Below are 17,658 nucleotides of genomic sequence, written 5' to 3'. Positions count from 1 at the left end.
ACAATCCATGTATCAATTGTCTCAAGGCTTACAATTCATTCTTTAACATGTCTCCTCCCAATCATCTACACTGATTGAAGTGGATTTAACAAGTGACTACCATAGCTTTCACCTGGATTCACCTGGTCAGTCGGTCATGGAAAGAACAGGTGTTCTTAATGTTTGGTATACTCAGTGTGTATCTCTCACTATTATCCCCTAAGACTCATGTTGCACTCAACTCACAACTTAAAATATTCAAAATGTCAGCTTGTAAACAAACCCAACAGTGACACGTATGGGTTAGAGGTAATAAAGAATGGACATTGAACATTTAACAGGTATAAGAATGAGTGTGTCGGTGAAGAAGAAAGCAAACATTCAATGGGGAGGGAATACACCCAGACTCTGTATGCTACCCAGCTGGCCCCCAAAAAATTCTGTCATGTTCTGCAATTAGATTGTTCAAGGACGCAGGTTAATAACTGWAGAACCAACGTTCTAGTTCTTTGCGTGCCCTGTAACAACGCCATTCGCAAATCCGTTCTTGACAGAAAACAAAATCTTTGTGTGGCCCAGGCATTAGTCTTTCCAGTTCACTCAACAAACTCTCAAAAGCTTTACATTTGAGCTACATAATCATCCTTCAGCTCCACTCAGTAGTGTGATAAGGATATTAAACCACATCATGTGAGGCCTAAAACCCAATATGAAAGTAACATAGTTATTTGTTTAATGGAAGGGGTGAAGCCAAGAAACCAACACAGTGCTGGATATGTTGTCTGGTGCTAGTCTGGTCCACTCCCTTTTGAATGGCTGATGTGCATGGGAGCGGAGACTCACCACAGGTTGAGCATTTTCACGCAGCTACAGAGAGTGTGAGGAGAAAAGACATATTAATACTGTACAGAGAGAGAAAGAGAGGGACAACAACTCAAGATAGTCCTTCTGAAATGTAGAACTGCATGCAAATACATACACACAGGAAAGAGACAAAACTGTGTCTGGGCAATGGAGGAAAGGACAATCATAGGGAATAATCAGAATAGGGATATCATCTGTAAATCTACTAGATGACATTGAATGTGAAGTTAGGTATACGGTACTTAACTATTTTGAAATGATGATTGAACAGGTAGAACAGATTCTTACTAAACAAATATGGGGATTTTTATTTTGAAAGTTTTTGTTTTAGCTAGTTGGTATATTTTCAGAACATTTTAAGAAAATAATTCAGATAATCTTAATAACTTTCCCCCTCATATTGTAATTGAAACTAACGGAACCAAATTTGGATTTGTTGCAGATGATCAGTTTATCAGGAGATCCCCCATCAAAACCCCATCTGGTCCCATCTACAAGAGACAACTTGTTTGGACTTTATCCTGGCTCAAGCAGTTTGACTTCTTGGATCCAATCCTCTTTGACTGAGCTTCAAACTGGTTGGGATTGGACAATCAGTCAATCTCATGGATTGAGCAAAAGTCATAGTAAAGAAATTACCCCAATGACCACTGGCTGTTATAAATTGTCTTCCAATACAAATAATAACAAAGTGCTACTGAAAGAGACAGATGACCAAGCGCGAGATGGAGGGAGGGAGAGAGGGGGGGCGAGAACATGAGACAGAGAGAGAGCTAGCTACGACAGAGAGACAGAGGGCTAGCTACGACAGAGAGCTAGCTACGACAGAGAGCTAGCTACGACAGAGAGACCAGCGAGCTAGCTTCGACAGAGAGCTTAGCTTCGACAGAGCTAGCTACGACAGAGGAGCTAGCTACGACAGGAGCCTAGTACGACAGAGAGCTAGCTACGACAGAGAGCTAGCTACGACAGAGAGCTAGCTACGACAACGAGAGCTAGCTACGACAGAGAGCTAGCTCGACAGAGAGCTAGCTTACGACAGAGAGTAGCTACGACAGAGAGACAGAGAGCTAGCTTCGACAGAGAGAGAGAGAGAGAGAAGAAGCTAGCTACGACAGAAGACGAAGTGGCAGATACATACTTGGCCTCTTCCACCACCTCCACCTCGGCCTGCGCTGTGATAGGTGCGTTGGAATGGGCCGTCATTGGATCGTCTGTATTCAGGTCCCCATTGGTGGAGGTTACCACCTGAGGCACATGGAGGGGAAAAAGGTCATATCAGTCAAGCCAAAATAAGGATTATTCTGCTAGGAGGATTAAAAACAGAAAAATACAACATTGACATCTCCATCATAAGGTCAACCACTGACAAGATCATAATATAGCCCAAAGTGTCATGATTACATTAAGTGCCTTGCTCAAGGGCACATAGACAAATGTTTCACTTAGTCGGCTAGGGGATTCGAACCAGCGACCTTTGGATTACTGGCCCAACGCTCTTAACCGTTAGGCTACTTGCCGCATTTTGTGACAACTAACTTAACACTGTCACAACATAAAACTGTTTCTCACATATGCACACTAGCTTGCAGTAGGCCTAGCCAACTATCTCAACAACAACAAAGTGTCAAGTTAGCGTAAAGCGGGTTGTCATAAGCTGTTACGATGACATCATTTGTAATAAATGCTTATGGTATCTTGCCCGCTCGGTCACGCCCATGACAGTAGTTATGTAGGCCCTCACCACAGAAACATCAACTAAAGTGACGTTACCAATCTCCCTCCATACAGTTTAGCCATTGCCAGACATCCATGTGTGGCGCCATTTACCCGTCTTATTAGCCTTTACCTCTACCCCTTTACTACCGGTCTCCCTTAATGGGAAAGATTCTTGTTCGAGTGTGAATGAATGTGTTTGTCTGATGGGCCTTGTGAACCTGTCTCTCCCTGTCTGCCGCCTCCTCCTCAGACAGAGTGTCTGCTTGCTGCTGTGTATGAGGCTGTCTCTCCTCTCTTGCTGCTAAACACAGAAACACAACACGGACAGCCTCCGCTGTTGATCATCATAACAGCGTCACATATACAGTACAACATTTTATCCTAAGCGCAAAGAGCAGGTGGTGCAAGCAATGTGGCGAGGGCCCCACCTAGCAATTCAATAAGAGGTTTCTGCCATATTGCTTTCATCTACTATGTCTATGTCCCTTTTGATCTGTGGGCTAGAGGGCTATCAAGGACATAGGGAATGAAGCAGGTTTTTTGGTTTGAAAGGCAGCCAGTGTACAGGTAGTTAACATTCGGGTCTCTCCGTTGTTGGTTGGTGTATACCTGCACAGAGCCCCCATGCCTGTCTGCAGCCAGGTGGGAGCTGCTCAGGTAGGAGGAATTTGTCTGTCGGTGTGGCTGTGCATCCCATGCTCCTCTGCGGTCTGATGCTGCCATCTGGTTGGTTGATTAGGGAGGCGGATGGGCGGAGGGGGACGTGGATGGGCCGAGAGTGAGCGAGAGAGGAAGGCGCCGACAGGCCATGCAGCACAGAAAAAAAGCAAAAAAAAGCAAAGGTGAGACATATTCACGGCTTTGCCACGCGTGTAAGTAATTGAGAACAACCAGGTCAGAACAAAAAGGTAAGCGTGAAAAGGCAAAAACAATAGCTTTAAAATTAGATACATTTGTGTATTTAAAGCAAAACGTTTTTAGCCAGTTAAGAGAAACCCTGTATGCATGTTTGACATCTTCATCTTTTTTTATTTCCTTATTTTATAACCCTGGTGTCTTCTCTAAGAGACTTGCCTTGTTTCTTTGACCTGAATCCTGGCTATATTGATTGAGAAGTCTGGACCAGGCAGGCTCTGCTTTGTCCCCCTGTAATTATTTCATCACCGTTCCGTTGGACAGGACAGGTTGTACGTGACAGGACATTGAGGGATTAACTGCTAATAGAGTTGTTGCAGGAGTTTTGGCAGGTGACTTACGCAGTCTGGGAGCTTTCAACTGKCCAGACTGGCTRGCATCTCCTGTCTCGCGGGGCTGAAGCCCTGGCTCATTAAAATGACTCACCTGATGGGGTGATCTAGATCGACCTCCTCAAAACCAAGGACGTTTCCTTTCTCTCCCTCTCATTTCTCTCCTCTTTTCTCCCTCTCTCATTCAAGTCCACTCTGCCTTCTTCACCTTCCATCTCTTTCTGCTTTCTCCTTCCACCTAAATCCCCCCTCCATATCAATTCCTTCTCACCCTCCCTCTGTCTCTCCATCTCACAATCTCCGTCTGGCACATACTGTAGCACCAATGGTGGCACAGGTGGAGCACTGATTAGAGATTAGTCTGGGCCTCCTGGGCGCAACGCAGTCATAGGACAATCAAGTAGCACCACTCAAGCTGCAGCCAATCAGATTTGAGACAAGCTTCCCTGCCTGTCGGGAGCAAAGTTGGAGGACTTCCAGTGGAGAAATTCATTTTGCGGCTCTCCATGCCTCTCCGGTCGAACAGTCAGGCAGAGGCGGATATGGACAAGGTATTTTGGTGCCAACATTTAAATATCAGCTGAGACTACATGCTAGGATCCCTATTTTGACCTGAAAGCTGCTTTGCTTCTGTATTTTTCCAAAAGCGAATATGCAGAAAAATATAATTTTCACTAAAACAAGCCAAATAGGACAAACCCAAAACAAAAGATGATTGAAAGCAAGGCTTGAACTCCGTGGAGCATAAGCAGAGGCATCAAGTTGGAACAAACTATATGRTCTACTACTTGCACTAATTTAAATGATGTTGGATGTAATGTAGCGTAAACTATAAAAGCTTGTTGAGATCAAATTTAGACAATCCCAAAACCATAATCATAAGTCATTCMACTCAATAGCATTGACATGAACCTTTAACAGCTTTGCAGCTAACTCTAGGTCAATTATACAATTACCCTCCTGACTTAAACTCCCCTTTACTTGGACAGTATTGCTGGTTTGAACACCATACGCACTCCCTCCATATTATTTGGACAGTGAAGCCAAAACTTTCAATTTGGCTCTACACTCCAGCATTATGGATTTGAGATCAAATGTTTTGAGGCGACAGTACAGAATGCAACCTTTTAAAAGTTAAAACAGATGTATGAAAATACCGTAAAATAAAAAGGTGACATTCTGTGCTTGCTGCCTCATATGAAACATTTGATCTAAAATCCAAAATGCTTCAGGATAAAGCCAAATTGAAAGTTTAGGCTTCACTCCAAATAATATAGAGGCAGTGTATATGGTGTTCAAACAAGCAATGCTTATCGATTGTCCGTGTGTGGCTGGCAGGGTTGTGCTAAATATGGCTGCTACTATCTAGAACCAAAACATTTGATCATATTACTCCAGTGCTAGTGGCTTCCTGATAAGTCTCGGGCTGATTTTGAGATTGTACTGCTAACCTACAAAGCATTACATGGACTTGCTCCTACCTATCTTGTCGATTTCATCCTGCCGTACATACCTACACGTACGCTACGGTCACAAGACGCAGGCGTCATTATTGTCCCTAGAATTTCTAAGCAAACAGCTGGAGGCAGGGCTTTCTCATATACAGCTACATTTTTTATGGAATGGTCTGCTGATCCATGTGAGAGATGCAGACTCGGTTTCAACMTTTAAGTCTTTACTGAAGACTCATCTCTTCAGTAGGTCCTATGATTGCGTGTAGTCTGGCCAAGCGTTGCGAAGGTGAACGGAAAGGCACTGGAGTTACAAACCACCCTTGCGGTCTCTGCCTGGCCGGCTCCCCTCTCTCCACTGGGATTCTCTGCCTCTGACCCTATTATGGAGGCTAAGTCACTGGCTTGCTCCAATCCTTCCTGTCCTCGGGATCGTGTGGTGGGGGAGAACTTCGTGGGCTAACTTCGTGGGCCTTGTCTCAGTGTAGTAAGTTAGTGGTCTTTGATATCCCTTTAGCTGTGCTTTGGCAATGTAGGTGGGGTTACAACCTGCCTGGTTGGCCCTGTTCGGGGGTAAACTTTGGACGGGGCCACATTGTTGTCTCCTAGGGTCAACCTGTCCCATCTGGTGTAATTCCCCTGTCTTATCTGGTGTCTTGTGTTATCTTAGGACACCCTCCCTCTCTGAGGACCTGAGCCCTAGAACCATGCCTCAAGACTACCTGGCCTGACGACTCCTGGCTGCCCCCGCCCATCCCACTTGGTCGTGATGCTGATCCAGTTTCTGAAGTTCTGCCTGCGGCTATGGACCYCTGACCTGTTCAACACTTGTGCTACCTTCTCCCGGACCTGCTGTTTCGACCCTCTCACTCAACCCTCTCTCTTTATTCCTAGGTTCCTGCCTTTCTAGGGAGTTTTTCCTAGCCACTGTGCTTCTACATCTGCATTGCTTGCTCTCTGGGGTTTTAGGCTCGGTTTCTGTATAAGCACTTTGTGACAACTGTCCATTTCAATCTCTGTCAATTTTGGAATTAGATTCCATGTCCAATTCAACTGACAGGAGTGGAAATGGAACTGAGTAGAACCATTGGGGTTGATGACATTATAGGAAAAACTGAAATTGCATTCATGAAGTGGCTCCAAAACAAATCTCATTATTTTCTATGAGGATTTGTTGATTTATGAATTGGATTTTAGTAGATTTTCGTGAAATTATTGGCATTTTCAGATACAGGCAAAGCTGAAGTGAACTGCTAAGTGAGACTACTGTGTTTACCTGGTTCCGTAGGGGTTGTTGCTGAGAGGGCCGGTCTCTGTTAGCGTGGCTCTCTCTTGTGATGGCAGACGCACCCGAGTCCACGTTGACAGACCCCACTGGAGTAGGCTGAGAGAGCGAGAGAGCCCATTGGAGCAGAAACAACAAAGTAAATATAACGCAGAGAGCGAGACAGAGAGACAAAAAGGCTCAAGTGGAGAGATGCCCAAGGAAAGTATGTTGTCTTCTTTGAAAAACTAGTTTTACAGTATTGTATGGCTTTCACTTGTGTTTTAAATGTCTATTGTACTTTTGATTTCACAGCTTTCCAGCTATGAACGGTACAGAAATAAAGTTATTACTACACCAAAACATACAGGACTGAACAGTTAACAAGCTGCTGCTAATCAGCACATTTTCTCTAGTCTCTTTCAATAGCCTCAGTATGACTATTGTACCTGAGACTACATTTATGCTATTTGGCACGTGAACGCTAGCTACTCACAATCGGTCTGCCATCCCAGTCGTAGGTGTAGTCAAAAGTGTATCCTTTGCGCTCAAGCAGCTCGGTGAACAGAGTCCTCAAATACTCGTAGTCGGGCTTCTCGAAGAAGTCCAACCGCCGCACGTAGCGCAGGTACGTGGCCATCTCTTCTACAAGGGGTTGACACAGTCAGTCAACATGGTTCAGGCAAAACAAGAGCTCCATCTAGTCACACAGTACCGGACAATAGACATTTCACAAAGGCATGCACTAGTGTCAAGGTCAGGAAGGAAGATTGGTAATACCTGGAAAGCTTTCACAGAGGACCTCGATGGGAGTGTTGCGCTTGGTGTCGCCAATCTTCTGGTATCGCTCCTTCAGGGTGTCAGCCTGTAGGTAGAAGGCACACTGAGTTCAACACACTTTGGCCATCTTATCTCCTTCCCTTCACACTAATGTTAAACTTCCTCAGCAGTCTTTCAATCTCTCTCTTTTTTGCTCTTCTGCTTCGTTAAGGCTACCATTCCCTTGACCCCCCTCTGAATCACTAGTAGTAGTGCATCACACTCTCCTAATATCTGGGTTGGGATTATTATTAGAGTACATCGTAGTAAAATGTCATGCAACACAAAACAAAATTGAGCGTTTCAAAAATTGGACAAATTCAGATGGTGCGATCCGTTTTTCTATCCATTTTGTGCCTACTGAAAACAACCCAGCTGATATCATACCAAGCTCCCCTACCTTGAGTCCTTGCCACGGCAGACTCCCTCGTAGGAAATACATGAACATGTGGCCCAGGGCTTCCAGGTCATCCCGTCGACTTTGCTCTGAAACAAAAAGGGAGGGGTATCCGCTTTAAGCTGCGACCAACRTCTATCCTATCTACCATATCCTTGKGTTGGGGCTTATGTAGGACTTTCAATGCATTGAGCTCCAAATTAGGAACAAAATAGAACCTTTCTGAATTTGAATTACCTGTGGCTTACAGACATGAAAGAACACCTACTCCTTCAAGGGTTTCTCGCTATTTTTACTATTTTCTACATTGTAGAATAATAGTGAAGACATCAAAACTATGAAATAACACATATGGAATCATGTAGTAAGCAAAAAAGTGTTAAACAAATCATAATATATTTTATATTTGAGATTCTTCAAAGTAGCCACCCTTTGCCTTAATGACAGCTTTGTACACTCTTGGCATTCTCTCAACCATTCACCTGGAATGCATTTCAATTAACAGGTGTGCCTTGTTTAAAGTTCATTTGTGGAATTTCTTTCCTTCTTAATGTGTTTGAGCCAATCAGTTGTGTTGTGACAAGGTAGGGGGTATACAGATGATAGTCCTATTTGGTAAAAGACCAAGTCCATATTATGGCAAGAACAGTTCAAATAAGCAAAGAGAAACGACAGTCCATCATTACTTTAAGACATGAAGGTCAGCCAAACCRGAAAATGTCAACAACTTTGAAAGTTTCTTCATGTGCAGTCRCAAAAACCATCAARCGCTATGATGAAACTGTCTCTCAATAGGACYGCCACAAGAAAGGAAGACCCAGAGTTACCTCTGCTGCAGAGGATGAGTTCATTAGAGTTACCAGCCTCAGAAATTGCAGCTCAAATAAATGCTTCAGAGTTCAAGTAACAGACACATCTCAACATCAACTGTCYAGAGGAGACTGYGTGAATCAGGCCTTCATGGTCGAATTGCTGCAAAGAAACCACTACTAAAGCACACCAATAAGAAGAAGAGACTTGCTTGGGCCAAGAAACACAAGCAATGGACATTAGACCGGTGGAAAGTTGTCCTTTGGTCTGGAGTCCAAATTGGAAATTTTGGGTTCCAACCGCCATGTCTTTGTGAGATGCAGTGTGGGTGAACAGATGATCTATGCATGTGCATTTCCCACAGTAAAGCATGGAGGAGGTGGTGTGATGGTGTGGGTCAAGCTTTGCTGGTGACACTGTCAGGGATTTATTTAGAATTCAAGGCACACTTAACCAGCATRGCTACCACAGCATTCTGCAGCGATACGCCATCGCATCTGGTTAGGGCTTAGTGGGACTATCATTTGTTTTTCAACAGGACAATGACGCAAMACATCTCCAGGCTGTGTAAGGGCTACTTGACCAAGAAGGAGAGTGATGGAGTGCTGCATCAGATGACCTGGCCTCCACAAATTGAGATGGTTTGGRATGAGTCGGACCGCAGAGTGAAGGAAAAGCAGCCAACAAGTGCTCAGCATATGTGGGAACTCCTTCAAGACTGTTGGAAAAAGAGTTTACAAAGCTGTCATCAAGGCAATGGGTKGCTATTTGAAGAATCTCAAATATGTTTTGATTTGTTTAACACTTTTTTGCTTACTACATGATTCCATGTGTTATTTCATAGTTTTGATGTCTTCACTATTATTCTACAATGTAGAAAATAGTAAAAATAAAGAAAAACCCTTGAGTAGGTGTTCTAAAACTTTTGACCGGTAGYGTATAGCCGCGGGAAGTTAAAAAAAATCTACAAAAGTAGTAGTTCACTGGGCCTTTACTAGTCCTGTATTAGCAGACCAATATAGCCTTCTGTAGCGCAGCCCCCCAAAAATTACAGCGCCGCAATATACAGTATCTCAGTTTATTGCATAAAWYGTGCATGCATTGGATTGCAATGCTKGTGTGATAAAATAATCCAGTACAGTTTAATGAATTATAATGTAGGCTAATCCAAGTGTAGGCTATGACACAATGTCAATGGAGAAGGCTAAAACATGGTCAGCGGCAGATCAAAGTAGCGGCACCAAGTCTCTGGGTGGGATGAGTTGTCCRTGGTGCTGTCATTCAAGGTCCTTTATTTACCCTGTTCGCAAGAGCACAGGAAGGTTGCATTTTGGCTTCTGCTCAGCTGGATGAAGCCAGCGGGGCACACATGCAGTTTACAGACACCATCGGCTACAGACCTACCACAGATCTGACTTGCAGTGGTGTAAATGACGTCATCATTTCCTCAATCAAGGTTTGTACCGACAGATAATAGCCTATCATTACAGGGCTCTCCAACCCTGCGCTCTTGGAGCGCTACCGTCCTGTAGGGTTTCACTCCAACCCCAGTTGTAACTAACACCATTCATCTTATAAACCAGCTACTTATTAGAATCAGGTGCGCTAGATTAGGGTTGGAATGAAAACCTACAGGATGRTAGATCTCCAGGAACAGGGTTGGAGATCCCTGTTATAAAATATGCATAAAATGCATCCTCCAATAGCAATGTCTGCTTATGTTCACACATATTGTCTCAAGAAAATKTTATATTTTTAATACCCTCAAACACCAAGTTAGACATACCTATAGGCYATCATCACTGTCAATCATGAATAATAATTATTCATGTTTTACCGGTGAAACTGCATCAGTGCACACATGTAGCCTACGKTTCTTCATTATTTGCCAGAGAGAAGACGGAGAAGAAACCACAATTTACCTAGGCTGCTGTAGCTTACATATTTATTTGGTTTGTAATTGTATYGTTTTTTCATGGAATTTTTGTGGTGATTAAATATAATTTATTTAGAATAGATCAGAATAAAAGTGAGGTCCCTCGGGCTCCCCCAGCATTACTCACCTGTTTACTGGTGAAGCGAAGGCAGCTGCACTGCGCTATTTCATCAATACACATTTGTTAATTGTTGTGTCGCATCCCCCGCAGATTTTTTTTTTGCAGCACCCCCACCCCCAAACTACTTCCCGTGGCCATGTGTAAACAGGACAGACTAGAAAAAAATTGCAAAGGCAATGCCCTTCAAATTGCAGAGTTCAGCCAATCAGATATGAGAGTAGCCTATACTGTATCCATGTAAGTACCGCACAGGGAAGTTGAGACAAGTTAAGTTGTCTGGTAGAGGGGAGAAGTACTGTAGCCCTACCTTTTCCCAAGTGGGTGTTGATAGACATGTAGCGGGCGGTCCCTGTGAGGCTCTTGTGCTCCCTGTACGGAATGTGTTTTTTGGTCTCGGGATCAATGTACTCTTTAGCCAGGCCAAAGTCGATGATGTGGATGATGTGCTCCTGCTTGTGCCCCTGCCGCCCGATGAGGAAGTTCTCGGGCTTCACGTCTCGGTAGATGAGGTTCTTGGAGTGGACGTACTCCATCCGTGAGAGCTGGGGAGCGTAGTGTGTGTGTGACGGTCAAAGGCATGCACTCAAAAAAAAAGTGTACACACACAACTCCATGCACACCGAATGGACATCCACACTGGGACATACAATCAGAACAGACATGGGCATAATTCACCAAAACAAGCTTCTTTGTGATTTGGATGTAAACTTGACTTACCAGCTGAATAGCCATCATTAAGACTGTCTTGAGAGAGAAGGTCCTGTCACAGAGGTCAAAGAGGTCTTCTAGACTGGGGCCCAGCAGCTCTAACACCATGGCATTGTATTTCCCACACGGCCCAAAGTAGAAGACCTGAGGAAGACCCTCCGCTGAGATAGAGAGGGATGGATAGAGGGAGAGGAAAATAAAAAATATATAGAAGTCCATTAAACTGAAATTGAAAAGACTATCAGTAGAACAAATCATATGACAAACAATTTAGAGTTTGGATTATGCAGTGTTCCATTAATTTATTTTGAATATGCATGAGGGTGTGGCAGCGCAGTTCACATGCCCATTTAACGGCTGTACCTGTGAGACCACATACCTGGGTATTGTTTCATCATTAGCCTTTTTGGAACTAGTTTGTACTCCAGTCACATGCAGGACTTGAGACGAGCAGTAGTTATGCTGTACATAACACTTCACAAGTGGCATCTAAAGATGGCCCAAGCTGTTTGGTTGGGGTTTGTCATGAGTGTTGTTCTGAATTGTCTGTTGCAGCTGTTAGAAGCCATCTGCTGTACCCATCTCAGGAGGGAACAGAGAGGAATGGTGCCCAGAGGAACCTGGGCAAGCTAATAACGACGGTCATGAAACCCACAACTAGAACCGCCCCCATTTTCCAAAGCCAAGTAGCCATTAGCGGATGGGATTGGAAAAAATATCCAGAATTATCTCTGCTGTGTTACAACTCGAGGAGAATTGCTGCTGAAAAAACGATTACGAACAGAGGGAAGGATACATTTTGGGAATTTTAGAGTGGCTCAATCCGTTGGGATTGCAACCTGCGCCGTACTCCACTCCAATAAACATCCCCGGTGTGATGTTTCTTGTACGAGCTGAGCTCAGCAAAAATGTGAGCTTTTTCCCCTCTCAAAGAGCGTTCTGGACGAGTACGGCGGATGAGTTTGTGCGTTTATCAACAGTACAGGAATGAGAGTGGATTTCAGATATATTCTCCTGACTGAGCATATTTTAGTCACAAATTGTTGTGTATAGGCATAATTTTACTTAATTGTAATTTAAAGAGTGCTTCAGAGAATATCATTGAAATTCAAAACGCCCTGAAAATGACTGATGCATTTTATTGGACGACAGAGGCTAACTACAGAGGTTGAGAGCTCCAAAACGATCCAATAGCAAACTCCCATCTGTACAGCAAAATAACGTTATTCTGGAGTAGTGCAGAAGTATCCTAGACATTATTGGAGGCCCTGGGAATGATACAGTTGCCCGGTGCATCAATGGGATGAGAGTGTGCAAGAGACAGACAGTGATGCCCAAGTTACCTTTTATATTGATCTGAACAATGGGGATTTCATTCCCAGCACCATAAACAAGACGAGAGAGAGAAAGCATGGTGGAGTCGAGGAAGAGTTAATAATATTCCCCTTAGACAAAAGAAAGTGAGGAAGATGATGAGCCAAGGGAAAAAAATAGTTGTTGAAAGTGTGTGTCTCTATGACAAGAGGGGCCCAGACAAGCAGCAGCGGAGTAGGTCAACAATTAGCCAACGTGTACAAGCTTGGTGGCTCACAAATGTGTACAAGCTTGGTGGCTCACAAATGTGACAGAGATGTGAGCAAGCAGAATGTGGGAGTGGGCAGGTGTTTCCAAGCTTGACGGAGGGAGGGCGCCAGAGAAATACGAGCTCCTGAGAAAAGCCCAGTGGTCCTGAAGGCCCACTCTGTGTGTAATGTGAGAAAGGACAATGTCGACGACAGCAAACGGCCACATTTTCTAATTTCTTCTATATGCTGCCTAACTGTCGAGGCATTACAGGAGTTCCACTCTACAAGCTATTAACACAAATGTGATTTTACCTTACCCCTTCCGCTCCCTAAACCAATTCGTATTTGCACCATGTTTTTACCAAGTTTCGGAATGATGAAAATGGCAACTGGTCTCAGATCCCATTAAATTTAAGCAGAGGCGGGATAAAAGCCTGTTAATGCCATGAGAGTGCATCTTTTGAAATGCTTTGGGGGAAAATGAATTCAGTCACACAGGAGCAAATGTCGGCTTATCCTGAGACACGCAACCAATCAAACCATTAATCCACCCCCACACTCAAAGAACAGTCAGGCCTGAGTCACCTAGCTAGTCATCAATAATGGCAGCTCTGTCTGTATGCATCTCATGTAATTTATACCTGAATAAAAACTCAATTTAGCTCTCCAGCAAAGGTAGGCACATAAAACATACTCCACACCCACACTGTTCCAAAAACGACAACACACCATGGATCAATGCATGTCAGAGATATGGAATCTCTCCTGGCTTGAGAGCATGTTCATGAGTTTGGGATTATTTCAACACCATCATTTACGAATTTCGTCCATTTTTTTCTCCCATTGTCTTTTGTTTGGAGTGCTCCGTGTGAGCAATGAGTGTGTGACTGGTTTCTCTGTCCTGATAACGTGTGTGACTGGTTTCTCTGTCCTGATAACGTGTGTGACTGGTTTCTCTGTACTGATAACGTTGAAGGACCGTGCCTGAGCACACATAGAAGCAGGCCTACCTGGCCTGCTGTGCGCCAACATAGGAAAGTGCACATTTGGGGATGTCTGATTTCTGATCGTCTTAACTCATCACTAATAAGCTGAGCTTCTCAGTCGTTTTTTTCTTAACCTCACATAGTAAAAGTCAACGAAGTCTGTTTATCATGATCTGATGACCCCATATATCCAGTGAAAACGTTTAAAAAAAAGAGCTGTCTGTCCCGAGCTCACTGGCACAGAAAACTCTGAGGGGCCAGGAATAGGCTAGTTGATACAATGTTACACTGCACCATTGATAGCTCAAGTCAAGACAGAGACGGGGAGGCAGACCGGTGGAAAGAGAGATTGTGATTGAAAATGCAGGTTCTTTCATCAGGATATTTTCTACTATTTTTCTATGTATTATGTACGGTTTATTCATGTGTCCATTATGGCTGAGGCTGGTGCTCTCRCATTCGTAGAATTTTAGTAGAATTTTTACTTCATCATTTAAATTCGGATCTTTATGATTAACCATGTGACAATGATTTTGAGGAACAAAAACATGATTGAATTGAAACTCTTCCACAAAAATGCACATATAAAAATATTMATAAATGACACACAGGTAGGTAGAAGTGGAAGGTTAAATTGTAAGCTTCCCCAAACTTGAAACTCATGAGCGACCTATGGTCTTTACTATAACACCCAATTATATAATGCAGAAGTTGTTGCACACACAGGAGGTCCTGTGAAAAAAAACACGCCCACTGACAGAAATCATTCACTAGGCCTAATTTAACTCTCCCTACCACTAGTGTCTCAATTTTCGACTTCTCCCACACTGACGGGGAAGGCTAAGGGGGGGGGGGGGTATAAGGTTTGAGGCTAGACAGAGAGGAAGAGGCTAAACGAGAGGGATAACTGGGTCCAAAATCGGTTTTCTCCAGCAGGTGGCAAAAATAAAAAATGTAATGGCGTGACTGTCAAATTTGGTTTATTTGATCTAATAGACGTTTTGTAATGATTAGGTTGAGTGTACTGATATAAGTAGGACACGTGACATCTGGGCAACTTTGAGARAAAACACTTTGTATATCGGAGTTGTGCCTGGTCATCTGCTAAACTCTGTGTCAAACAACTGGTTAAGTCCTCTCAGCCATGATCATACCCAGATGGCATGGTGGTTGGCACACCATGGACCCTTTCCACTGACTACTCATTCATCTCATAAAGAAAGGCCTTTGAGCTGAACCAATGTACTGTGCAGGGCATCTGGTGTCACACACACACCATTGTGACTGTCTGTAGTGACGGGTACATTTTCAGAATTGTTTTGTTACATGGACCACATCAAAACATCAAACACAAGACAAAAGTCATTAAAAGTGCCTTGGGTCGTGCATGTGAGGCTGTACTACCTCACAGGCTGACATTYATGCAACTCCGCCCATTCTTTCCCCTCAGCCAATCAACTTCAAATTGCAGATGGAGGGACAGCAAGAATCATTTTGAAATATTTCATGTGGTGGTGCCTAACTGATGGAGCTTTAAAAAAAGCACATTGCATCCAAAAACACTGAAATAAAAAACTATTTGCAAAGACTATTTCAAATGTATACAGGCTGATATACACTGCGTGTACAAAACATTAGGAACAACTTCCTAATATTGAGTTGCACCCCCCTTTGCCCTCAGAAMAGCCTCAATTCATCGGCACATGGACTCCACAATGTGTCGAAAGCGTTTCCCAGGGATACTGGCACATTCTTTGGGTGGTGGACCATTCTTGGTACACACAGGAAACTGTTCATCGTGAAAAACCCAGCAGCGTTGCAGTTCTTGACACACTAAAACCAGTGCACCTGGCACCTACTCCGCTTAAAGGCATTTAAATATTTTGCCTTGCCATTCACCCTCTGAATGGCACACATATGTCTCAAGGCTTAAAAGGCTTACCTCCCGGGTGGCGCAGTGGTCTAGGGCACTGCATCGCAGTGCTAGCTGCGCCACCAGAGTCTCTGGGTTCACGCCCAGGCTCTGTCGCAGCCGGCCGCAACCGGGAGGTCCGTGGGGCGACGCACAATTGGCATAGCGTCGTCCGGGTTAGGCCGGTAGGGATATCCTTGTCTCAGTATGTAAAATGTAATAAAAATGTATGCACTCTACTGTAAGTCGCTCTGGATAAGAGCGTCTGCTAAATGACTAAAATGTAAATGTAAAATGTTAAAAGTCCTTCAAAACCTGTCTTCCCCCTTCATCTACACTGATTGAAGTGGATTTAACAGAACACATCAAATAAGGTATCACAGCTTTCACCTGGATTCACCTGGTCAGTCTATGTCATGTAATGTTTTCTACACTCAGTGTAGATTAGCTAGCTGCTTTGCTGGTTAGTTATATATTTTCAAATTAGTTAACTTAGTTTGCTAGCTGCATATGGCTGCTATTTGGATGTTTTTTCATGCAGCAAGAACAGCTACAACTGTTAAACTTCTTAGCTACCTATTTTCTCTGAAGCAATGTTCTAATCGCAAGCTGCAATTTACCAGGCTGGTTAGATAGTAGGGTTGGGCGGTATCCAGATTTTCACATCTTCATACCGTCCTTCTCTCACTCCGGGATTTRCAGTATTACCGGCTTAGTACACAAGAGGGTGCCAAAAACGCAAAAAGAAAGCCCATTGGGCTCCATTACCAGAATGTTAACTAAATTAGCACAAGTAATAGCGAACWTCCATGGAACCTGCTAGCTAAATATGCTAACGAGTGCTAAGACAGGCAATCCTGCACATAAAAGTATACATATATATGTAGGAGCTATCGAATGTCATTTTTGGTGAGTTTGGACATTTACAAGCAAATGTGAACGAGAGACATTGTGCAAATGAACAGTACTGGCTCTGGAGGAGCATGTGTACAAGCTGTCTCTGTGTGGAGTCTAGAGTCGATAGAGCAACGGGCCTGCCTGCTCTGCTCGGAGAAGATGGGAGAGGAGCAGAGAGCAGATGGGCCAAGAACGGAGAGGAGAAAAAACGCAAGGAAATCAAAAGATAGCAGTGGCATCTGTACAGATAACTCATCCAAAGGGTTTTGTAAAACTGCTTCTTATTGTAATTTCTGCTCGGCATCACACTAATTTTGTGCTTCAATTGCATTTCTCCACTCAGATGAGAATTGACGGACAGGTATTTTATCAGTAGACAGCGCTCTAATTTATGTGTAGCTACGTTTCTCTGGTAAAATGCAAGATTAACTTGAAAAAAAACATTAGGATATGTAGCTGGCTACATTCTTTCTATGATGAACAGAAATATGATGGCCATGCATAGGTTTAGCAAAAAAATACCTTGATTTTTCATTATAAGCTAATTTAGCCTACTCGTGTGGCTGTCAGTCAAATAGCATTGCACTTCTGTTGTCATCTGATGAAAACGAAGCTATTTTCTGCCGAATGTGTAGCACTAATGTATTTTCTGTGAAGGAAAACTATAGTTGCACGTCCCTGATCACTCTATTGAAGTAAAAAAAAAACACACTTGACTTTCAATATAAAATGCGACCCGTCAATACCCAGCTGGACCCTGCTCCTGCTTTCTCCAGTTGTGCTATTTACAAACAAACACGTGGTTGGCTTAACTTTTCTGGGGAACTACTGTAAGCTTCATAATGTAAAATAATGTGACAGGTGAAATGAAGAACGTGATCTGCTTAATCTAACATATTGCACAAGTCGACTGCAGGTATTTACTTAAGTAGCTACAAATTTTAATATCAAAKAAATAGTTTCAATGGTATTCACGGTATTGA

At 43.4% G+C, this 17,658-nt stretch overlaps 1 protein-coding gene across 5 annotated transcripts in view; it reads right to left on the bottom strand.

The window, feature by feature from the left end:
* The window catches only part of LOC111952437 (casein kinase I), a 65,265-nt gene that overhangs the window by 8,209 nt on the left and 39,398 nt on the right, over nucleotides 1-17,658 (bottom strand). For 2 of the 5 annotated variants that reach the window (XM_023971098.2, XM_023971099.2), the window contains 9 exons: nucleotides 11,325-11,476; nucleotides 10,915-11,149; nucleotides 7,744-7,829; nucleotides 7,305-7,389; nucleotides 7,021-7,169; nucleotides 6,537-6,644; nucleotides 3,172-3,285; nucleotides 1,985-2,091; nucleotides 823-846 (listed from right to left, as the gene is read on the bottom strand). In XM_023971098.2, the coding sequence (XP_023826866.1) occupies nucleotides 823-846; nucleotides 1,985-2,091; nucleotides 3,172-3,285; nucleotides 6,537-6,644; nucleotides 7,021-7,169; nucleotides 7,305-7,389; nucleotides 7,744-7,829; nucleotides 10,915-11,149; nucleotides 11,325-11,476 (1,060 nt within the window). The remainder of the gene's footprint in view (nucleotides 1-822; nucleotides 847-1,984; nucleotides 2,092-3,171; nucleotides 3,286-6,536; nucleotides 6,645-7,020; nucleotides 7,170-7,304; nucleotides 7,390-7,743; nucleotides 7,830-10,914; nucleotides 11,150-11,324; nucleotides 11,477-17,658) is intronic. The other 3 variants (XM_023971100.2, XM_023971101.2, XM_023971102.2) reach the window with 3 other exon arrangements.

Source organism: Salvelinus sp. IW2-2015, linkage group LG26 (assembly GCF_002910315.2).
Source record: "Salvelinus sp. IW2-2015 linkage group LG26, ASM291031v2, whole genome shotgun sequence".
NCBI classification, from domain to species: Eukaryota; Metazoa; Chordata; class Actinopteri; order Salmoniformes; family Salmonidae; genus Salvelinus; species Salvelinus sp. IW2-2015.
The sequence above is the reverse complement of the archived record's forward strand: the minus strand, read 5'-3'. Positions and strand labels throughout refer to the sequence as shown.